Below are 22597 nucleotides of genomic sequence, written 5' to 3' on the forward strand. Positions count from 1 at the left end.
CACCCTGTGATTGGTCCCTGTTATGTCATAGCATTTGTATCCTGTAACCTTTCCCTGATTGGGACCTCCATTTGGGATCCTGTAATGCTACCTTGATTGTGTATTGCAATGTGTCCTTTGTGTTGTTTCTACTACTACGAAATACAGTTTATACACTGTAATGATTGCCTGTTTGTCTAAAACTGTTGTTTTATGGGTTATTTTATCTGCTTATGTGTTGTTGTTGTTGCATCCAGTGATGTTCTAATATCCGTGTAATACTGACGTTTCTTGGGTTGTGTATTTCTCTTCTTACTCTGTAATATTTTCCTGGCTTTTTGATGCTGTTTCTACCCTGTATTGTTTCCCTGGTTGTGTCCTTCAAAAGTACCTTTTAATGTTTCCGAGGCAGTGTTCATCTGCTTATACTCTGTAATTTACCCTGGGTTTGTACTGTACTTTGTACTGTGCTGTTCCAGTGGCGCTGTACTACTGTTTGTATTCTCTCTTGCATGCATCCCTGGTGGTTAAATACTGTTTCTAACCTATAAGGTTTCCCGATTGTGTGCTTCAGTTGGTGCCCTGTGATGATTTCCTGGTTTTGCTCTAGTTTGCACCCACTGATATTTTCCTAGATCTGTACTACCTTTTGTAGCATCTGATATTTCTCTGATTTTGGACTACTGTTGTTTCCCGGGTTGTGTTTTGTTTTTGTATCCTATAATGTTTCTCTGATAGTTTACTGCTGTTTGTAAACTGTACTGTTTAATAGATTATTCATTGCTGTTCATAACCTGCAAAGGTTTCCTTGTATACTTCCGTTTGTCATGCTTTTCGGGTTATGTACTTCTGTTTGTAGCAAGTAATGTTTCTCTGATTTTGAACCTTTGAACATGCCTCTTGCTGTTTCCCTCGGTGTGTACTACATTTCGTGGCATGCGATGCGTCCCTCATTGTGTTTCTGTATGTAACCTTTAATATTTCCCTTGTCGTATAATACTGTTTCTATCCTGTAAGGTTTCCCTGGCTGTATACTGCAGTTGTTACCATGTGATCGTTCTCCAGTTCTGTATTATAGTTTATCCAGTTTGATGATTGTCTAGTTGTGCACTACACTTTGTACGATTTGATATTTTTACTGTGCTCTTCTGTTGTTTGTTGGGTTGCATTGGATAGTGCTATTTCTGTTCGTACCCTGTATTGTCTCCCTGGTTATGTACCATTGTTTGTATCATTTAATGTTTCCATTGTTGAGTACTGCTCTTTCCACACTGTAATATTTTCCTGGTTGTGCGTTGCTATACTGTTATGTTTTACTGGTTGTATTATACTGTTTGTACTCCTGCATTCAGTTTGTACCTTGTAATCTTTCCCTGATTGTTTTCGTACACTGTAATATGTACTTGTCTGTGCACTGCAGCATGTACTCTGATATTTCTCTGGTTGTGTACTGCTGTTATTTACCTGGCTGGGTATGTTTGTGTCCTGTAATGTTTCACTGGTTGCTTAAAGCAGTTTGAACCCACTGATTTTTCACTGAAGCGGTTCGCTGCTGTTTGTATCCTGTAATGCACTTCTGGATGCTTACCACTATATGTACCCTGTAAGGTTTCCATGGTTCTGTACTATATTTCTTACCATGTGATGGTTCCTGAGTTTTGTAACATAGTTTGTATTCTGTGACAATTATCTCCTTGTAGACTACTTTTTGTGCCATATGATGTTTTTCTGGTGAGTAATAGTGTTGTTCACCAAGTTGTGTACTAGTATTGCGGTTCACACATTATGTTGTCTGGTTGTGCACTATTGTTGTCCACTTTCAGGCTTCCCAGGTTCTGTACTTCTGTTTGTACCCTGCAATATTTATTTGCTTGTGTACTGCAGCCCGTGTCCTGTACAGTAGCCCTAGCGGTGCACTATTATTGTTTCATGGGTTTTTAATTTTTGCTTGTACCCCCAATGCTTCCCTGTGTGTTCAGTGCTTTTAGCACACTTATGATTCCTTGGCCCTGTACTAGTGTTCATACCATGTGCTATTTCCCTGGTTTTGTATTACTGTTTGACCCCTGTCCTGTTTCCTAAATCCTGCACTACAGTTTGTTCCCTGTGATGTCTCCAGGAAGGGCATTCTTGTTTGTAACAAGTTGTGTCAGTCTATTGGCTACTTGGATGTGTACTGCTCTTTGTACCCACGACTGTTTTCCTGGCTTTATACAGTTGTTTGTAACCAGTGTTACTTTTCTTGTTGTGTGGTACTGGATTAGTTATTGCTTTTAGTATAGTGTTATCTTTCCCTGGTAGTGAATTATTGCTTGTCAGAGACCTTGTAAGGCATAGAGGCAATTGCTCAGGGCCCCGACCTTCCAAGGGTCCCTAGGGAAAGTGATCTCTCTCTCTCTCTCTCTCTCTCTCTCTCTCTCTCTCTCTCTCTCTCTCTCTCTCTCTCTAGCTCACCTTTGTCAGTGTCACTGTCTCATTGTCTCTGCGTCTGTCTGCCTGCCTCTACCTCTGCCTCTGAGCCTCTACACTCAAGAATCCGGCAAGACATATTTTTCCTGTTTATGTGTGACCCCGTTTCTGAAAGTTTGATGTATAATTCAATATTGTTTGGCATCACACTAACTTGAATTAGCATAAAATGGGAAAATTCAAAGTTTTTCTAAACAGGGGGCCACAAAATAGGTATTGCTCCGGGGGCACCACAAATCATTAAGATGACACTGATGGTCGTGTATTGTTTGTACTCAAAAATAATTTTCTGCCTATGTGCTACTAGTCATGGACTGTAATGTTTTTGTTGTTGTTTGCTACAATGTGTACCCTATGGTGATTCCCTGGCTGTATTCTGTTGCTTGCAGCCTTTGATGTTTGGTTGGTTTTATACTACAGCTTGCACCCTGTGATGTTGTGTGTCACTGTGGTTTGCCTCGTTAGGATCAGGGGTCGTATGGGCTTTAAAAACACATTTACAATAACTCTGTAACATTTCCCGATTGGTGGTTTATAGTTTGTGCCCTGTTATATCTTCCTGATTGTAAGATTCTATTTGCACCCTCTAACGTTTGATTGGTTCTGTACGTCTCTTTGTGCTCCTGCCCTTTACAGTTTATACCGTGTAAAATGTCCTTTCCTGCTCACACACTTAATCCACTCACACGCTCCACTCACCTCAATCATTTATGTACACCACTCACTCATGCATGCCACTCACTCACACACTCAATACACTTGCACACTGCATTCACACACACACACACTTCACTCACCTATGCACTCCACTCATTTCAGACACTCACTCAGGTACTGCACTCACTCCACTCACTCACTCACTCACTCATTCACCACTCACTCCTGCACTCATACTCTCCACTCACTCATTCCACTTACACTGTCCATTCATTAATGAATTCCACTCCACTCACATGCAATCCATGCTCTCACTCCACTCACACAGTCCATTCACTCATGCACTGCACTCCACACCACTCCACTCACTCACACACTCCACTCCCTAAATCCACTCACTCATGCACTGCACTAACTCGAACACTCCACTCACTCCACTCACTTCACCACTCCACTCCCTCTCACACTCCATTTACTCACTCCACTTACTCATGCACTCCACTCCAATCTACTCACTCTCTTTCTCTTACCCCCACAGAGGCTGTTACTATAAACTTTGGGGAGCTGGAGATTCTTTAGATGGCACTATGGCAGCCCTTGGCCCTCACAAACTAACTTCCAGTAGCTCCAGCATACAGACAGAATTGAATACATAGTTAAATGGCAATCTAGCCCTGATATTGTTTCCCTGGTTGCATCATGCTTTTTTACCCTGTGATGATGGAAATGTTTCCATGTCTAACCCATTTACTTTGGTAAATCAGGCTCTCTGATGCCATATGTTAAGTAACATATCCAGATTATTGCCCAAGCTCTGTTAATATTCACCATTAGCATTTCCCAGAGGCGTGCATACACTTCTAACATTGCTTATCAGCTAGCACAGGTTTTTACTGTGGACCACTGTTCAATCATGCCCATTTTATTTAATTTTTCATGTAGATTATGCATATACCAACAGCATATTTTTTTTCTTGCAGGAACACTAAACCAAAAAAACTGGGTGAAAAAATACCCAGCATGCAACGGTGCCAAACAGTCTCCAATCAACATTGATGAGGATCTTACGCAAGTGAGTGTGAATCTGAAAAAACTAAACTTTCAAGGCTGGGACCAGGAATCTTCTGGAGACACAGTCATACGCAATACTGGCAAGACAGGTAAGAGCACGTTTGTGTCCTCTGTGCTAGACTTTCATGAGCTTCATGCCCTGACCTGTTACTGTGTAATGAGTTAATCCTTACAATTTTCAGGGAATGCCTGAAAGCAGAGCAGTGGGGAGAACAACAACTGCTGCATGTTATAAAACACTATCATCCTTTGCATGTTTCAATAGGTGTGAGGGGGTGTATTTCATAGAGAGCAGGGCTTGCAGATGTCTGGGCTCTCAGGGTCAATGGAAGACCTCCACACATAGGTCCTCTTGGAGTTGGGTTGGGCCTCGTGAAGGACAGGCATCCTGAGTCATGGAGAAAGGACCAGAACATTGCCTCCTGGAGAGTTTCTGAATGGTTTCCCTCCTTGGTTCTAGATGAACAAATTCTACCAGAGATAATGTGCCTACAGAGAAATTGAGTGCATCCAAAGGGATCACAAACACCTGAAAGTGAAGACAACAGGTTGCACTACGATACAATAAAATACCTGAAGCACATGCATAAGAAGCAAAGAAGTTGAATTCACTGTCTTCGTAGATAGAGAGGTAAAGGTAAGTTTAGAAGGGTGGTAAAGAGTGTAGATGCCAAATTACTAATTCCGCATTCTAGCAGTGTATCCAGTGCTTATTGTTCAGGTTTGTTGTTCATCATGGTTGGGGCACTTGTAGAAAGATGTAGAAAGAGTCCTTGAGATATGCCATAAAGCCAAGGTACATTAGGCATGTTAGATCCTCTAGAAGAGTCTATGGACGTCTACAAGGCGTGAGTTGAGCAGCCTGGCTCCTGGCCCAGTAAAGAGGGCACAATCTGGTTGTTGAATACATCATTCCAGACAAGCTCCAATGAAGGCATGAGGAATGGTTCAAGTAGTGGTCCCAGTGGCTGGCATGCAGCCCACAAAGTAGTAGATGAGGCAGAAGCAAGATTAACTTTTCCAACTGGCATCTGAGAATAAAAAAGGAACACAAACAGTCAAGGTGTGTAATAGAAAAATTGTGTTTGATCTAAGAATCTCCTGGAATGTTCATCAGCCACCTGCTGCAGAATAAAAGTCATTATTGCTAATAAGGAATTACTTTGAGAGTCTCTGATCTAGAGGCTGAAGGTCTTTGGGGAACCTCACTTAGGTGGAGGGCCAATACATGTGAGCTAGTCTGTGCCACCTTAGAATACTAGCAGGGTGGAAGCAGAACAGTCTTATTTGTCTTTAAGGTCCAAGTAGCAGGCCTCTATTGAGATGGTGCAGGGGCACCAAATGCAGGTAACACACAAGTCAATGGGCAATTAGAAGTCATTGGGTGGTCTGTGTGGAGCGGATGTGGGTGTTTTGAAAATTGCACCATGTTGAGACATGAGTTCTCCAAGAAGCTCATTTCTTGTGATCTGGACTAATGTATATTAGTTTTTCATTTCCCTAATACATATTTTTTAAAGTTATAGTTATAGTTCTTTAGCATGATATCTGGGTCTCCTTCTGTTTTATTTAGATCCATTTTAGAAAATTGACCCCTGCTATTCTGTTCCTCAGCAATTTCTACAATTTCTTTCGAAATTTCTTGAGTCATCAATCAGATACGATCTAATATGCATTTATTCAATATGTGCTGGATTATAAACCCTACCTTTTCTGTGACTGGCTGTTTGTTTCCATAGGAAGAGCAGATTCTGTCCAGAAAAGAGCTGCTGTTTTATTTGCAGGGCTTGCCTATGACCCACAGGCATATAACACAAATATGATTAGAAATTAGACTGTGTATAAGTGGACAGGTTTTGTTAAGAAGAAGATTCCTACTACACGTCAAAAACAAACAGGGGTAATGGAAAAGAGTAAATCATCAGTTGAAACTAGATCAAGTGATGACAACTCGGAAAGGAATATGCAAAGCACCTCAGAAATCAACCCATCATCTTTGAGGCATGGATCAACTAGGAGGCGCAGGAGGAGGAATACAGAAAAGCAGAGAAAATATAGACACAACACAAGACCAAACAGATAAATTAACAATGACTTTGTTAAGCAAATCATTTTTGTGGAATTCAGAAAAAAAAATCAGAATGGCTAACATTTAGTTTCGACTTGTAACTTAACTGATAAAGAAAGAAAGGCTCAAATATATAAATTTGAAAGAAACATACAGTGGAAGACAATTTTTTTTTTAATGAATGAGTTCGTATTCAGCATTATAGAAAGATGAAGAGGAGAGATTTTTCAGAGTTACTTGGCATGGCCTGGGCCTTTTGTCTTGCTTTGAGTGACATGTGAGAAGGTTGACAATCATGAGCAGAGCTTCTCACTCATTGTATCCGCATTATGGTTATCCCCGCATGGAGCCATCATCACCACTGTCTGCTGTGAGAGCCATCATCTTCCACAAAGAATTGTCTGTACTGCAGAAAGAAAATTAAGTTGTGAAAAGGAACCACTCCGAACTGGTCCCTGAACTATAGACAGTGGACCAACATCCGTGTCTAGAAAATCTGTATAAAAGTGGGATCCAAACCTTCTCACTTGGCTTTCATTCCACTCTGCTTTACTGACCAAAGGATAGGGATACTGTTAGAAATTGGCTGTTGGTTGACTGGGTATGATCCTTAGGCAAGAAGCAACCACAGTCCTAGTCAGGGTAAGAAGCAGGCAAATCCTAAATTAGCCCGTGCTCACCCTCTGGTAAACTGGCACAGAGCAGTCAGGCTTAACTTTAGAGGCAATGTGAAAAGTATTTGTGCAACACTTAAAACAGTAAAACAGTGAAAACACCAGACAAAAAATTACAAACCAGGGTAGACAAATAGAGTTGACTAATCAATAAAACAAGACCAAAACGACAAAAATCCAATACGTAGAGCTTGAGATATTGATTTTCGAAGTGTTTAGGTAAAAATAATGCCTAGAAGCAAAAAGTACTATTTAGGATATCTGTCCACGCCGGAGCGCGGGACAAACTCAAAAATCCAGGCCAACTGCGATGGAGCGTGGGCTGAATACAGGGTCCCAAAGAGGCCCGTTGCACCAAAATCCTCATTGTGAATCACTTGCATGGATCCTTGTTGAAGATGCGTCGCGCAGCCTAAGCAATGCGTCGGTTACGAAATGCGGTGAGGCTGTGGTGCAAGGTCCTGATGCATTATCATCAAGGATCCTGTTGATGGTGCTTGCGATGTGAACACTAGTGTCACGGATGCGATGCGCAGGAGAGGTGATGCGTTGGTTCTGATGAGCAATGAAGCTGCAATACGGAGATCTGACATCATCATCAAGGCTGCTGTCGACAAGGAATGTGAGGCACTTGTGCCGGGTAGAACATTGCACAGCCGCGGTTCCAAAGGTGATGTGTTGGTCCTAGATGTGGGAGGCTGCGGTGCTATGTGTTTTTTGTGATGGGCCCAATCCACGCAACAGCAGCGATGCATTGGTTCTGCTCGACTATGTGCCATTAAGCCAAGGAGATGCATCGGTTCTGTTCAGGGATGCGTTGCTCAGCAGAGCAAGGGTGCAGAACAGGGGGAGCACCACTTGGCAGGGCAGACTCAAAGATGGCAGGGTCTAGATGCAGAAGCAGGTTGGTGTGAAGTCTTTTATATCCCTGAGACTTCCGTTCAGGGGGCCAGCCAGCTAGCCTTTTGAGTTACTCTGGGTTGAAGTATTGCTCGTCCAGTCCTTCTCCCTCAGGTGGGCAACAGACCAGCAGGTCAGCACAGCAAAGCAGAAGTCCAGCAAAGCAGCAGTCCAGCAGATTGACAGTCCTTCTTCCTGGCAGTTTTCACAAGTCCAGAAGTGTACTGAAGTGGTGGTTCCAGAGGTCCAGTACTTCTACCCAGTTGTGCCTTTGAAGTAGGGGGGAAATTCAAAGACATGCCCTGGCTCAAGTCTCACTACAGGGGGATATGTAGCCCTCTGTGTGGGGGACAGGGCACAGTCTATTCAGGCTTAAGTGAGGATGGGTCCAACTTCTGCCTACTATCCTGCCACAATGGCCCATCAAGTCCCAACTGTGTGTGGATGTCTAGGGGTAATACACAAAGCCTAACTGTCACTAATCCCAGACATGTGATCAGAGACAGCCAGCACCAATTGTCTAAAGTAAGGAAATGCCAACTTTCTAAAAGTGTCATTTTTAGCATTGCACTTTAAAATCCAACTTCACAATAAATTTGGATTTTAAATTGTGATTGCAGAGACACCAAACTCAAAAGGTCTATCGCTTCGCAAGTGAGAATTACACTTATAAAATGTAATAAGGCAATCCTAATTTTATCGTATGGAAGAGATAGGCCTGACAGTAGTGAAATGTCATGGTAAATGATGGACCCAACACTTCAATGGTAAATTACCCCAAGGGCACTTCGGCACCCCAGTTTCTGAAAGGTTGCAATTTATAGGTGATGTCTTTTAGATACAGTAAAGTTAACGGGAGAATTTGAAAGATTTTGTGTAATATATTTTGAAAATGCCTCCAAATATACAAGGAAAAGGAAAGGAGGTGCTGACACTCAAAGTAGAACTGTATAGTACAGATTGTTCCACAGTTTAAATATTCATAAAAAACAAGAACCAGATTTAAGTGTTTGCTACAGTATAAAAAGGTGTGTTTGTCGAGATTGCTTTTTGAATGCCTTAGTCTAGAAGTGACAGATTACATACTGTACAAATATATCCAACTATTACAGGTGTCAAAACATACATTAAATAGACAACCGACCATTGAATGCCACGGGGGGCCACTTAAATCCCAGCCAACACTTGTCCACCCCCAAGCAGGCATGGGGCTTCTTCAAAGATTATAACACTCATCTCCAGATCCACCTCCACTTCCAATCTCCTTGATGCTACAGCAATGTCTGCTATATTTTCCTTTCCAAACCATATAGGAGATCAACGCAGCCTCTATAACACAGGTAAATGTTGAGAGGGGACACCCTCCCTTAAATAAGGGAACCATTTATCTTTCCTAAAACCTGGAACTTCCTTACTGAGCACCACCACAACAAGCAGTAATGTTACTTTCTTCACAAAAAACTATCCATTTTCCCCTACTCATCGGGTCTTTCTTAGATTTTGGGATCCTGGACCCCAATCCTTCCTCTTTTGTCAGCAGCTCTTGAATCTGATAACCCTACTGTTAGCCCAGTTCCTCGATCAATGTCTGTGCCCTTTGCATAGCCAGGAAAGAAGTGCAAAAGATGAACTTTTGTGCCCAACTAGGTATGCACATTTGTGACGTCATCCCCAATATACTGTCCAAATCTGGGGTGGAGATACCTTTCTAGTTATCAGGAGACACCTATCTGCATCTTTCCCATCCAACCATCGCGCTCTTCACTAGGAAGGAGTCATTTTCTCTAACCCTGGCATTGGCTAAGAATGTTGGGGCTGCTAGTCTAATGTTTACCTATTTTGAAATGCCCATCTCCTGAAGGGTGCTGTGGGATGGTCTGCAAGCCAGTAGTGTTTACCTGTACTTCCTTTATTATTCTCTTTCTATCGCTACTGTCATTTCTCATAGAATCACCATTATAAGTGATTTCAGTTCCTGTTTACCTAGCCTGCATGCCTACATTCCAGTAGTCTATCTTGAAAGGCATCCTGCACCCGGCTCCAGTTTCCTGAAAACATCCAACTTAAAATAAGATATAGCAGGAGCAGCCTCATTTTTAAAGCATTGCACAATCTTGCGGTGAAATTGAATATTAATCTTTTGAAGACGTCAGCAACTGAAGAATGTGCTGGCAATTAGTCATGTGCTGTAAAAGCAGTGAAGTGCATTGTAATTGGTTTTATATAGGGCTTAGTAACCCTGACAAGGTGTTGAAGCACCTAGTGAGAGAAGCACGCTATTGCTGATCTCAAGGTTAGTGGATTATTCCAGTCGTTATTGATCACTGCTGGTTTTTGAGATTAGCCTTGTGCTCTCAATGAAATTATTCCATGTGTTTTCTTCAGTGTTTTTGTTGTAAGTTAGATTCATCGTAGTTGGGTAGGATTAATAGTGGGGGCTATGTGAGCTCATGCAAATGGCTGGGGCTATGAATATATAATCTACAGGAGATTAGGTGTTGTTAGAGTGCATGCATGTGACTTAAAAGAAGGAGAAATATTGGGCTATGCAATGAGTATAAGACACAATGCACAAATACAATAAAGGAGATTAAGGCAGTGTATGCACAAATATAATAAAAGAGATTAAGAGAGACAGGCATGTGACTTAGAATAAATAATACCCAGAGAAAGGAGGCGTGCAGAGGATATGGGTAACAAGGGGGTCATTCAAAAAACAGAAAGTAGAGAGAAACTTTGAAAGTTTTAAGCGAATTCTAGATTTTCATGCAGGGTCTTAGAACATGTTGGGAGGAGATTTTTTGGGATGGCATGCAATTTGAAGCATTAAACTAGAAAAACTAAAAAAAACATTATTTGGATGTGAGATAGTGCTATATTAGGTATTTCGGCAGGTACTATAATCGGACGAGTGGTCTTCCTGCCAGTACAATTGATTGCTGTTGTGATGGAATATCCCCTGCATGGTATATAGGCAAGTGTCCTTGCCCTGAGTGCCCAACTGCATGTGTATCTAGTTTCCTGACTTTTATTTTTAGCTGATGCCACCTTTATCTAAAGTGTGCACAGAGGCCTGGGCCTGTTACTAACAATGTGAGGCCAAGGATCGGGTGGGGTGTGCCAAGCATGCCCTGAGAGTAGACAGAGGACTAATGGTCCTGTCTTGAGTTTAGCACCTGAGGTTGTGGTGGCAGCATATGCCTTTGATGATCTCATATATTTGATCATTCATATTTATCTATGTCAGTGACTGTACAGCCCACATGCCCCTCTTGTGTAAAGCTCTGCAGTTATGTGAAACCTACAACCTTGCCCTGACAACCTTTCTGTTTGTAGAGTGCATATGTAGTATGCATGTAGCACGAGTGTATTAGAAGGACTCTCTGTGTATGAGTCTGAGTACAAAAACCAGTGGGATCCATTTTGGAAGCCCATTTTTAGGTCTCGCCTGACCCAGCGCATGCGCTGGTCTGGCGAGACTTTTTGAGAGGGCTCCAAAAAGTGCTACCAGGCCAGCCTAGAGCTACAGTGCATGTGCGCGGGCGTGCGTGCCGCTTTGATGTTTGATCGCGATCACTTTCGCGGCCGCTTGGCATAGCCAATAGGTCTCGCTTTTGGGACCTTATAAGTATTTAGTTATGCAACTGTTGCATGGCTAAACACTTATAAGGTCCCAAAGGCCAGACCTATTGGCTATGCCAATGCTTGTTTAGGTTGGCACAAGAAGGAGAATGAGAAGTTTCCTCCAGACAGTGGAAGTGTTTTGCCTGCATTCAGATGTCTGATGCCTGGTGAGCACAATAATGAAGTGAAGAAGATGGATGGAGAAAAGGCTAACTTGAGAAATGCACCGTGTTAGCAAGAAGCAGCTGAATAGTTGTCGCTGAGCACTTCCATTTGGTAAATAGTTTGGGTGAAGAGTGGGACTGCATTTTCTGTTGTGCAAGGTGAGGACATTTCTGGTTCAGGTCTGCCCTTTTATATGTATTTGATTATTACTTCTGAGAGGCCGATGCAGGAACTTCATTTTACCAATTCTGTGGATGCTCCAGTTTGGAGACAGCCACAAGGGTAATTGCTGTGAGAAGCATCACTTTACAAAGAGGCTGTGTCTGAAGAGCAGTCTAAGAAGGACACCACCTCAAATTACAAACAATCCAAACATCTTTTGACAATCATATTATGAATTGAACCAGAACGGACAGTGATAAAAAGGTATCCGAGCTAAATGACTATGTTGCCTTTTACTGCAGCCTTTTGTGACTTTGAAGGGTAAAATGTTATTTGAGGATCTTAAAAGTAGGCACTATACAATGTTGGTCTTTTATTCTATGTTAAAGATTGCAGAGAAAATTCAAGTAGCCCAGAAAAATACTCTTTCAAGCCCATCAGTTGTTAAGAAAATTGTTACCTGAACGCTTTTGCGATATGTTGCGGGTTTTATATTTGCAAAATACAGAATTAAACACATGTATATTCTTGGCCTCTCATTGTAAAGCTTGATTGCTTACATCGCTAATGGGATCTGAATGTCTTACTTGTCAAGGAGTGACTCCCCACCAACCCACTGATCCTGTTGGTCTCCTCGTGCTGGATTCTGACTCAGATGCATGCAGCTCAGTATGCAGTAGTCGGTATCCTGAGCCCTTCTTGGTCATAGTTGCTACTATTGCATGATGGCCGATTGACATAATGATGTTCATGGAGGTTACTTTTTCTCTGAAACACTTCCTGTGGCACAACACTAAAGGACAGGTCCAAAGAAAAGTGTTGGCAGTGGGCTGCTTTTTCACCATTTAATAGCACACCATTGCCTCACCAGCACCGAGGCTACCCCCCAACAGTGCTTTCTGCTGTATAACTATGCAAGTCTGCACCGATCCATGCCGCAACCCTCCTTATAGACATTCCATTAAATATACTCGGAAGCTTGTCCCTGACCTGCAAGTCATGCTTGGTGCATTTAAAAAAAAATTCATAGCTTTATTTAAATTTCCAAAATGTGATTAAAGAAATTCAGAACATAGGGCCTGATTATGATGGAGTCGGACGAGCGTCTGACCATCATCCTGTCGGGAGCAGGACCGGCCAATAGGTAGTCGATGGTCCCGCCAAACAAATTACGATCCAACCGGAGTGGAGGTAGTCTGAAACATGCCTCTTAGCATTGAGGCTTGTGATGCGGCCCGAAAAAGGGCTGCAGCACAAGCCTCACTGCTAAGAGGCATGTTTGTAAACATCCCTGCACCTTGTGACAGGCACCATGCGGTGCCTGCCAAACGGTGCAGGGATGTTTAGGGAGGCACCATAGGTGCCTCCCAGAACCCGTAGAGGAAGGCCAGGGGGGGAATGGTGGTCGCCAGGGGCCCCCAAACTCACTTTCCACCTTCCTTTTCATGGCGGGCAGACCACCATGAAATGGCAGGCGGAAAGGGACATTGTAATCTCTATGGCGGTGCCTGAGTAGGCACCGTCCCTTATGTATGGACTGCAGGCCCATCGGATGCGAGGTGGATGGTCCCGCTGCCAGATGCCTGCACCCACAGCATCCTAATGCGGGCGGACCTGCAGGGGCCGATGGCGTTGGGACCACCACCGACACCTTTGTCCTAATATGTACAGGTAGATCATGGAACTCTTTGGTCATACTACATATAGAATGAATCCTGGAGCTCCTTAGCCTTACTGCATTCATAGTACATTGTGAAGCTCCTTGTCCCTAATGTGTTCAAGTATATTGTGGAGCGTTTGTATCCTATTATGTGTGGAGTAGGTGATGGAGCACCTTAGCCCTACAACTCAGACTACTTATGAAGATCCCTGGCCCTGCTACAAGCAGAGAAGGTCACGGAGATACCACCCTATTATCTGGTGTTATACCACTGCATCATAGTTTTGACCTACAAAAAATCTCATCCACAAAAACAACAATACCAGAACACCACAAGTATAGGCAAGTAGATATTGAGCAAAGCAAAGTAAACATATACTTACCTTCAGACTGCATTGGCAGGTGATATAGTTGGCGGAACGTTGTTGTAGGTCATACAAACTATTGTCCTCTTAATGTGGAGATCAGAAAGTGCAGGATCCTCTTTGACCTCCAGTGGTGGTTGGCTCACTCTCCTACAGTTCCACGTGCTGCTTCCCAAGGGTTTTCCTGAATCACAACCACATTCCAGCTAGAACAGCAACTAGAGTTATCAGCCACCACAATAAAATCATGCTTCACAAAACGAATAACTTCACTGGTTTAATTATAGTTTTTTTTCTTTTTAATAGTTGAAATTAATCTGAAGAATGACTACTTGCTCAGTGGCGGTGCCCTGGACGCAGTATATAAAGCAAGCAAGATATCCTTTCACTGGGGAAAGTGCAATGCCTCATCCGATGGGTCAGAACACAGCTTGGACGGACGGAAATTTCCTCTGGAGGTGAAGACTATATCATATTTGATGTGTTTATTTCTGAAATAGTATTGTGCAATACATTTAAGAAACCACTATAAGGTACGTCTACTTACAGATTGAAATAGATGTTTGTGTAAATTTCATCATTGACCACTAAGCTTGTAACCAAGTAAGCACCACAACAACTATTCATAAATTGTTTAAGGCATAAGTTAGTCATGTGTTGAAAAATTATACTTAATGAGTAAAAATTCACGTTTCACCAAAGCACACACTTTACTTGTGTAAGTCTGCTCTATATTTGTGTAATGTATAGATTGAAGGTGTGCACGATGCACAAAAGTGAGAGTGCAGAAGAAAGTGTCGGAGGAGTCATCAAGAACATGCAGTTTTGATGTCCACCCATAAATAAGAAAGATATTCTGTATCCACAATTGTTTCGAAACATACAGTATCCAACCCTATTGTTAGGAAAATAGATGTTCTTGGAGACAATCTACTATCTCACATTATGTAGGTATGAATCGTAGTTACATGAACATCAGTTTAAAAAATAGAAGCTAGAATAATAGCAAACCTGATATGAATGTGTAAATTTAATTTATTCTGTACGTAACTTAGTCTTTGTTTTTTCAGACTGATTAGGATTCAATTTTACGTACAATTGTCAACTAGCCTCAGCAACTTGTCCTGGCCTTGTGAAGGTTAAATACATTCCAAGTCCAAACCTTTCTAAAGTGCTCAAACAGTTTTTCTCTGGAGCTTCCATAAGTCCTAAACTTTCAGGATAAGTGGGGGGAATGGTTCTCCTTATACCTCTTCTTCCTCAGGGCTAGAACTAAATGTCTAGTGCCATCTTCCAAGGTGCTTTATATCTTCCAAGGTGCCTTATATTTCATTGTTTCTCTGTATACTTCAAGAGGCCTGCTCCTTGACCTTCTGAGATCAACTTCCAAAGCTTAGTGGTCAAGAGGAGCAAGGCCTCAGTCCTTCCCCAAGCAAGTAGGCTTCTTCTCCTTACCTTCTGAACCCATCCTCGCAAAGTTCCCACAATGTACTGTGCTCAAATTTGAAGCATTTTCTCTGACGTATGGCCAAATCTATTCCAGAAAACCTAATGCTGTTGTTATGCAAAATGGTGGAATTCTGTTTAAGCTGCTAGAGTTTCAAAAGCCTGCCCTGTGATTTGCCTATCAAAATGAGGTATCTTATTCACCTCATCAGTAGAATAATGTATCCTGTTTTTCTGGCAGCCCCTCCTTTCCCCACCCCCCCCCCCATTGAAAGATGCAGTGTGTCTATGGAAAGGCCACAGCTTCAGAGGAAGGCTCATATTATGTATTTAATTGACAGAAACAGGAGACTTCCAGAGATTCCTGGCTGTCATTTGCATGTCTCAGCTCCTTCCTCCCCTTCACATTTTTCTCATAAATGTACAAAGAGGTTTCCAGGGTGTGTTGGGCCATTCAATTAACTTTTCTATTTACCACGGATAGCAATCTTCCAATAGGACAGTTGCCCCAGATGATCTCTTTGTTCGTCTATTAGATGCCAATGATAGATATTCACAGCTTCTCCTGGACACAGGGAAATGTAAGTACAGTCATGCTGGGGGCATGGCAGATCCATTGTTTGGACTTCCAGGGACATGTGCATATAAAGGATTTCTCAAAAAATCATTTTTTAGTATACTTATCCTAAGAACTTCAGTTCATCAGTAAATTTGATTTATAAAAACTAGCCAAATGCCACAAAGATAAGTTTTCCAGGTCATGACTTATTCAAGTTATGCAATAAGGATTGTTTGCGTAAAGAAAAGGGGTTTCAAATGAAAGGTTGTGCACTTGGGAATTATGCTACTACAGAGGTATGCCAGTTACATACTTGGTATGTCTAACTTCTGTACTTAGTGCACGTAGGACATATGGGCACGAAGCACATTTTACAGGTCCCTTATTTACAATTAGAAGTAGGCTTTTAAATATGTCAAAAGCTTTATTCTGATAAGGGCTTGAAACAGCTTGGTCTACAGCAAATGAGGGCTGATAGGGCATAGTTGTTTCCATTTTGGAAGGTGTCTCATGCGGGTGGTGTAAAGCCACCCAAGAGACCACACGCAGCTCTTGACTGTTCACCGCATATGAGCCGTGCACTTCAGAGGGCATAACATGCGCTGGGCAGGCTGGCGCACGAGCGCTGTACTGGTTAAGCGCTTTATGTCAGCATGCAATAGTTCAGGCCATGACGGTGTTGATGCTGCTGCTGCATGAGCTTTGAAGCATCGGGCTTAACTCATGGTGTGCGCGGTGTTACACATTTAGTATATGGTTTGAGGCTCAATCAAGGAGTTTTAAGCGCACTACTCACCCGTGAGGGCCTCAAGGCGCTGGGGGAGGGGAGAAGCAGCTCCTGGCAGTCGAAGAGCCAGGTCTTGAGGGTCTTACTGAAGATGTGCAGGGTGGGGGAGCATCTGATGTCGATTGGCAGCTTGTTCCAGGCCTTGGCTGTGATGTAGGAGAAGGTTTTTCCACCTGCTCTTGCTGTAAGGATGGGCGGGGGGTTCGGCGAGGTCGGCGGATCGGAGGTTCCTCTTGGGTATGTGGAAGGAGATTCTGTCGTTGAGATATTGAGGTCTGGTGTTGTGGAGGCATTTGTAGGTGTGGGTGAGTATCTTGAAGGTTACTCGTTTCTCAGCGGGAAGCCAGTGGAGGTCTCGTAGGTGTTCGTGCCGAGGGATGTCGAGGACAAGTCTGGCTGCAGTATTCTGTATGGTCTGGAGTTTGTGGAGCATAGATTTGTTGATCCCGGTGTAGAGGGTGCTTCCGTAGTCTAGTCTGCTGGTTATGAGTGCGTGGGTGACGGTCTTAAGTGATTCGTGGGGATCCATTTGAAGGTCTTGCGGAGGATGCGGAGGGTATTGTAGCAGGTGGAGGCAATGGCGTTGACCTGTCGGGTCATGGAGAGAGAGGAGTCGAGTATGATGCTGAGATTTTGGGCATGGTCCGTGGGGGTGGAGGTGCTGCTGAGAGCAGTGGGTTACCAGGTGTTGTCCCATGCAGATGGGGAGGGTCCGAGGACGAGGACGTCTGTCTTCTCTGAGTTGAGCTTTAGGCAGCTGCTGCTCATCCAGGGTGCAACGTCCTTCATTCCTTCCTGGAAGTTGAGTTTGGTGGTGATGGGATCCTTGGTGAGGGAGAGGATGAGCTTGGTGCCGTCGGCATAGGATACTGTGCTGAGTCCGTGCTGTCGGACGATGGCGGTGAGGGGGGCCTTGTAGATGTTGGAGAGCGTGGGGCTGAGAGACGATCTTTGGGTACTTTGCAGTTGATTTCCGTGGGTTCGGAGAGGAAGGGCGGCAGTCTCATTCTTTGGGTTCTGGCGGTGAGGAAGGAGCGAAGCCAGTCGAGGGCAGTTCCCTGTATGGCAGCGTCATGGAGTCTAGCGTTGAGTGTGTGGTGGGAGACTGTGTTAAACGTTGCAGAGAGGTCGAGTAGGATCAGGGCTGCGTGTGTCCTTGGTCGAGGAGGGTGCAGATGTCATCTGTGGTGGCGAGTAGAGGAGCACAAGTAACTTTACATACAACTAGTTACCCAAAATCCCCACTCACTTCAGAGGGTCACTCGCATATTTCTGCCCATTTCACCGACCAGGAGTGCTGCACATGAGCAATCAAACTAGGGACAGTGGATCTGATTCGAGAAAGAGCCTGCTCCAATTGTAATTTGTGAAGGACAGTGGCCATTTTGGATTGGAATATCTTCCCTATAAGTTGGATCTGAATAGAAGAAGGACATTCTCCATTTGTAATTGGTGAAGAAGGACAGTGGCTGTTCTGGAATGGGATAGCCTTCCAATAAGGTAGGGAACTTTGAAGCTTCAATCAATTACACAATCTGTTGACTATAACTGCTCAAGGATACCATAGTTCGAGCACAGGTGCTGGAACTAAACCTCAAGTATAATTTCGGATACTAGTGAGGCTAGACCGCGGAGGGTTCTCTTCAAACCTCGAGTATCATGTTGGATACTGGTGGGTTTAGGCAGCGGAGGACTTGATGGGTGCCTAATCAGGTACCGGTGATCTCTTTGGGTATCTGGCCGGACACCGGTGAACCAATAGATACATAAATATATAGATTCTAGACGGTAGGTGACTGGAGGGACAGAATGCAAAATATAGCACCTACACAATTTATTTTTATGTCACCAGAAGAACCGACTTTAAGTGGGAAAAATGGAAAAAAGTATTCTCACATTATGCTAGAGTGTGTGGGACGACATTGAGTGCAGAGAGGAAGAACTTTATGCTTATGCACTGCCTAGGTCCAGAGGGACAGGAACTGTTTGGGCATCTTCCAGAGTTAAATGATGCAAAAGAGAGAGGATCTGAGTGAATTTGACGTATGCATAATGAAACTGGACAAACATTACTTACCTAAGATTGGCACAATTTTGGAGCGCTACCATTTTGGGAGGAGGGTCTAGTTAGCACAAGAGTCAGTGGAAAATTAAGTGGGATATTACACAGCAGTGTAAATGGGCATCTACGTGCAAGTTTGAAGGGAGTGTAGAAGAGCGCATCAGGGATCAATTTATGCTAGGGTGCAATATAGAAAAGCTAAGAGATGTGCTTTGGCAGTAGGATTATCCAAAACTGGATGAAGTGTTGCTTATAGCGAAGAAAATAGAGCACTCAGTGGTGTTTGTGGAGGTGATTGAGAAAGCGAATGGGGGTCAGCTATGGAAAAAGGACAGACTGTAATTAAATCCAATCCAATTAAATATGTGATGCTGTTGAAGAGGGGGAGTATGATGATTTGCAAGTTTGTGAAATAGTCTTGCAAGTGTGGGAACAAGAGAAAGGACAAGGACCAGAAGATTATGTGCAGGTGAACGATTGTAAAAGTGAAAATGTTATATTAATAGGGAGCTAAAATCGCTCTGATTCCCAGGGGTTTTGAAGAGAAATTGGCTGGTAGGGTTAAGTTGTTCAAGGCAGATATAAGACCCTAGCCTATGGTAGACAACCCAGAAAAATGATAGGATAATTCATTGGTCAAGTGGAATATAAAGGGTGGATAACAGCAGGGAAGGTGTATGTTTCCAATGAAGGGGACAGCATAATCAGTTTGGTTCATCAGGGGGATTTGGAAGTAATGCTAGTTCCAAACAGTTCACCACAGATCTTAATAAAGAAAAAGGAACATAGTAATGAACAAGAGAATGAAGGTGGTTCAAGGTTCTGTGCTGTGTGGGTGTCCCGAGGTGAAATGAGTCAAGAGTGTAGAGGGTCATGGTAGAAAGAATTCCCCGAGGTATTCAACAACCGTCTGGGACATCAAAAGGACTACACTCATGACATAATTTTGAAAAAGGATGTGGTGCCAGTGGTGGTTTCCCTGGCAATGAGACAGCCTATGAAAGATGAGATATACATATTAAAAGGGGAAGGAATATTTGAGAAAGTGGAGGTATCCGAGTGGGTGGCGACAGTAGTGCTAACTCAAAAAGGTTCTGGTGATATAAGATTCCGTGTGGATCTAAAAGACTTAAATAAGGAGGTTGTGGTGGATGTGCTTCCCTTGCCAAAAATCACAGACATGAAGGGGCAAAGGTATTCTCCATGTTAAATATCAAATTGTACAGGGAGAACAATCCAGAGATCTTACAGCGTTCATCATGCCCTTTGGTGTATTTAGGTTCACAAGCTTGCCCTTTGGATTAGTATCTGTGGCTTCAGAATTTCAGAGGGCCATGGAGAATGTGCTGGAGGATATTGAAGGTGCCAAAGTCTATCAAGACGATGTCATGGTCTTTGGTAACACATCCGAGCAATATAATCCACACTTGAGGAAGGTTCTGGAGAGAATTAAACAGCGTGGTCTCACGTTGAGGGAAAGCAAATGTAAATGTGGGTGTGAGGAAATCATCTATTTAGGACACAAACTCAGAGCAGGAGGAATTAATCCGAGTAAGGATTTGGTGGAAACCATCAAAAGGTTGGCCATCCCAGATAGTGAAGAAGGCTTGAATAAGTTTTTGCGGATGGCTGAATATTATTGCAAATTCATCCCATATTTTGCAGCCTGGGCATATAACATGTTAAAGCTCTTGAAAAAAGGGATACCGTTTGTATGATCTACACAGTGTGATAGGGAGTTTGATTAACTTAAAGGGGCATTGTTTGATGCTCCTTCATTGAAAAGTTTCAAAACGCATGATAGATCTGCGTTGGTTATAGATGCACTGGCTAAAGGATTAGGTGCTATCCTAAAACAAGGTGTAGGCAATGAAGAGCACAACATAATTTTATGTCAAGGAGCCTGAAGGGACATGAGAATCGATACTCGGTGATTGAAAGAGAGGCTTCATGTATAGTCAGGTCCATAAAAGGGGCCACAAACAACTGAAAGAGATTTTTGACAGAAAGAGAATTGATGCTGTATCGAGTCAAATTTGCAAGCAGATAATCTCATTACAAGACTTTAATAGTAGGTTAGACTACATACCTCGGGCAGAAAATCATGTGGCAGATTGTTTGTCAATATTGATGGATGTGAATGTGGAAGTGGCGGAGGAGCTGCTTAAGGAACACCAGTGGAAGTTGGACGTGTTTGAGGTGTGTAAAGTTATGGAAGGCCTTATGAATATGGAGGAGAGGAAAGACCAGGTGGCTAAGGATGAAGAATTAACCCAAGTGACTACATTGAGTGAGAAAGGTGGGGTGATCACAAGAAACTGACTCCACCAAGCAAGGAATATTGGGAGGTCAGGAATGAGTTGTCAAAACATCATGGGTTGGTGTTGAGGGGCACCAATTTGATTCTGCCTGTAAGGCTGAGGTATAAGTTGATGAATCTGATGCATCAGGGACACCTGGGTATCAGCAAAACTAAAGACAGATTAAGACTACACTCTTGGTGGCCAGGGTTAGATAAGCAGGTGGTACGGGTTTTTAGAGAGTGCATGGATTGCAGAAACATTTACAAAGTCTGCAAAGCGAGGACACAACTGATGGTGGTGATAAAATAACTGCAGATGCCATGGGAACAAGTAGCCCTGGACTTTTGGGTCTAGTGACCAACAACTCTGGACAATTCTATATTCTGATGTTCGTAGACTTAATCTCTAGGTGGCCTGAGATAAAGATTAAGCAGGGGATCTATACAAAAATGTAGTGAGGTTTTTAAAAGAGATTTTTGCCAGAGAAGGTATTCTGGATTCCATCTTGACGGACAATGGGGTACAGTTTGATTCATGAGAAATGGAAAACCTCCTGTCACTAAGAGGTTTTCAGCACAATAAATGTGCCTTATATCACCTAGAATCTAACAGGGTGGTTGAGAGTTCAGCAAAGTGCTCAAAGAAAGTATACAGATAGCCAAACAAGAAGCAAAAGACTGGAGGGAGCCAAACAGAAGCAAAAGCCTCGAAGGAGGCAATCCAGACAAGAATGGAAGTATATCGCCTCACCCCATACTCAGTCACAGGTAGGGTACCCTTTGAGTTGTTTTAAAGGGAGCCCTTGTTTATTTTGCCTCTTTCGTCTGTTCCCAATTCCAAGTCCACATATGTAAAAATGTTGCTGATTATGACACCCATGCTGTATGAATGGGGAAAGCTGTGTGGTATCCAGGGTTACAGAGCACAGGAAGTTGTGGAATGCAGGGGTCCAGAGGTTCTGTGGATGACGGTTGAAGGTTGTAGACAGAAGGATAGATAGTGGATGATGCGTTGTTATCTCCTACTTGAATAATCCTTAATACTATTAAATGTGGTAAAGAGACTTTGTTACACTAACCCATTGACTTTTAGCTTTGACTTACTAGTACAAATGGCTAAGGGGATTTGCATATAGGATAACTGGAGCTCCAATCCGAGTGTGCACCTTAACCATCTCTTCTGTCACTCTGTGCTATGCCCCTCAAAAATATGGCAGCAAGATTATAGGGCAAGCATTTCATCTTTACAGTGAGGTGAGCACAGGTGTGTGGAATGTGGTGCTTCTCCCATGCTTGGTAGAAATGACAAATGCGACCATAAGCATAATGAATACAGTGTGCTGCCAACAAATGCCCCCATGAACATAAGTGAAAAGAATATATTCCTTTCTTTATTTAATACTTTTATACAGCATCTCTACACCGAAAGGTATTAGAGCACTTTACATATAAACCAGTTGGTCTCATGAGATTAAAATGGGGAAGATCTTTTTGAACAACAGGGTGTACCACAGAAGAAGCGTTGATCTTGCATGTAACTCATGAAGAGCACCGCGGCCCCCATTTGATCAACATGGCTCACAAATGCCTGAAGAAGGACATGAATCTCCTTAGGACTGTGTGGTCTAATGTTGACATGATTTCCTC

General features: G+C 43.0%; 1 protein-coding gene across 3 annotated transcripts in view; it reads left to right on the top strand.

Moving 5' to 3' along the window:
* Nucleotides 1–22597, top strand: part of PTPRZ1 (protein tyrosine phosphatase receptor type Z1) — a 550052-nt gene that overhangs the window by 254307 nt on the left and 273148 nt on the right. For all 3 annotated transcript variants that reach the window (XM_085654180.1, XM_085654181.1, XM_085654182.1), the window contains exons 3-4: nucleotides 4086–4265; nucleotides 14101–14252. In XM_085654180.1, coding sequence (XP_085510306.1) covers nucleotides 4086–4265; nucleotides 14101–14252 — 332 coding nt within the window. The remainder of the gene's footprint in view (nucleotides 1–4085; nucleotides 4266–14100; nucleotides 14253–22597) is intronic.

Source organism: Triturus cristatus, chromosome 4_1 (assembly GCF_964204655.1).
Source record: "Triturus cristatus chromosome 4_1, aTriCri1.1, whole genome shotgun sequence".
NCBI lineage: Eukaryota > Metazoa > Chordata > Amphibia > Caudata > Salamandridae > Triturus > Triturus cristatus.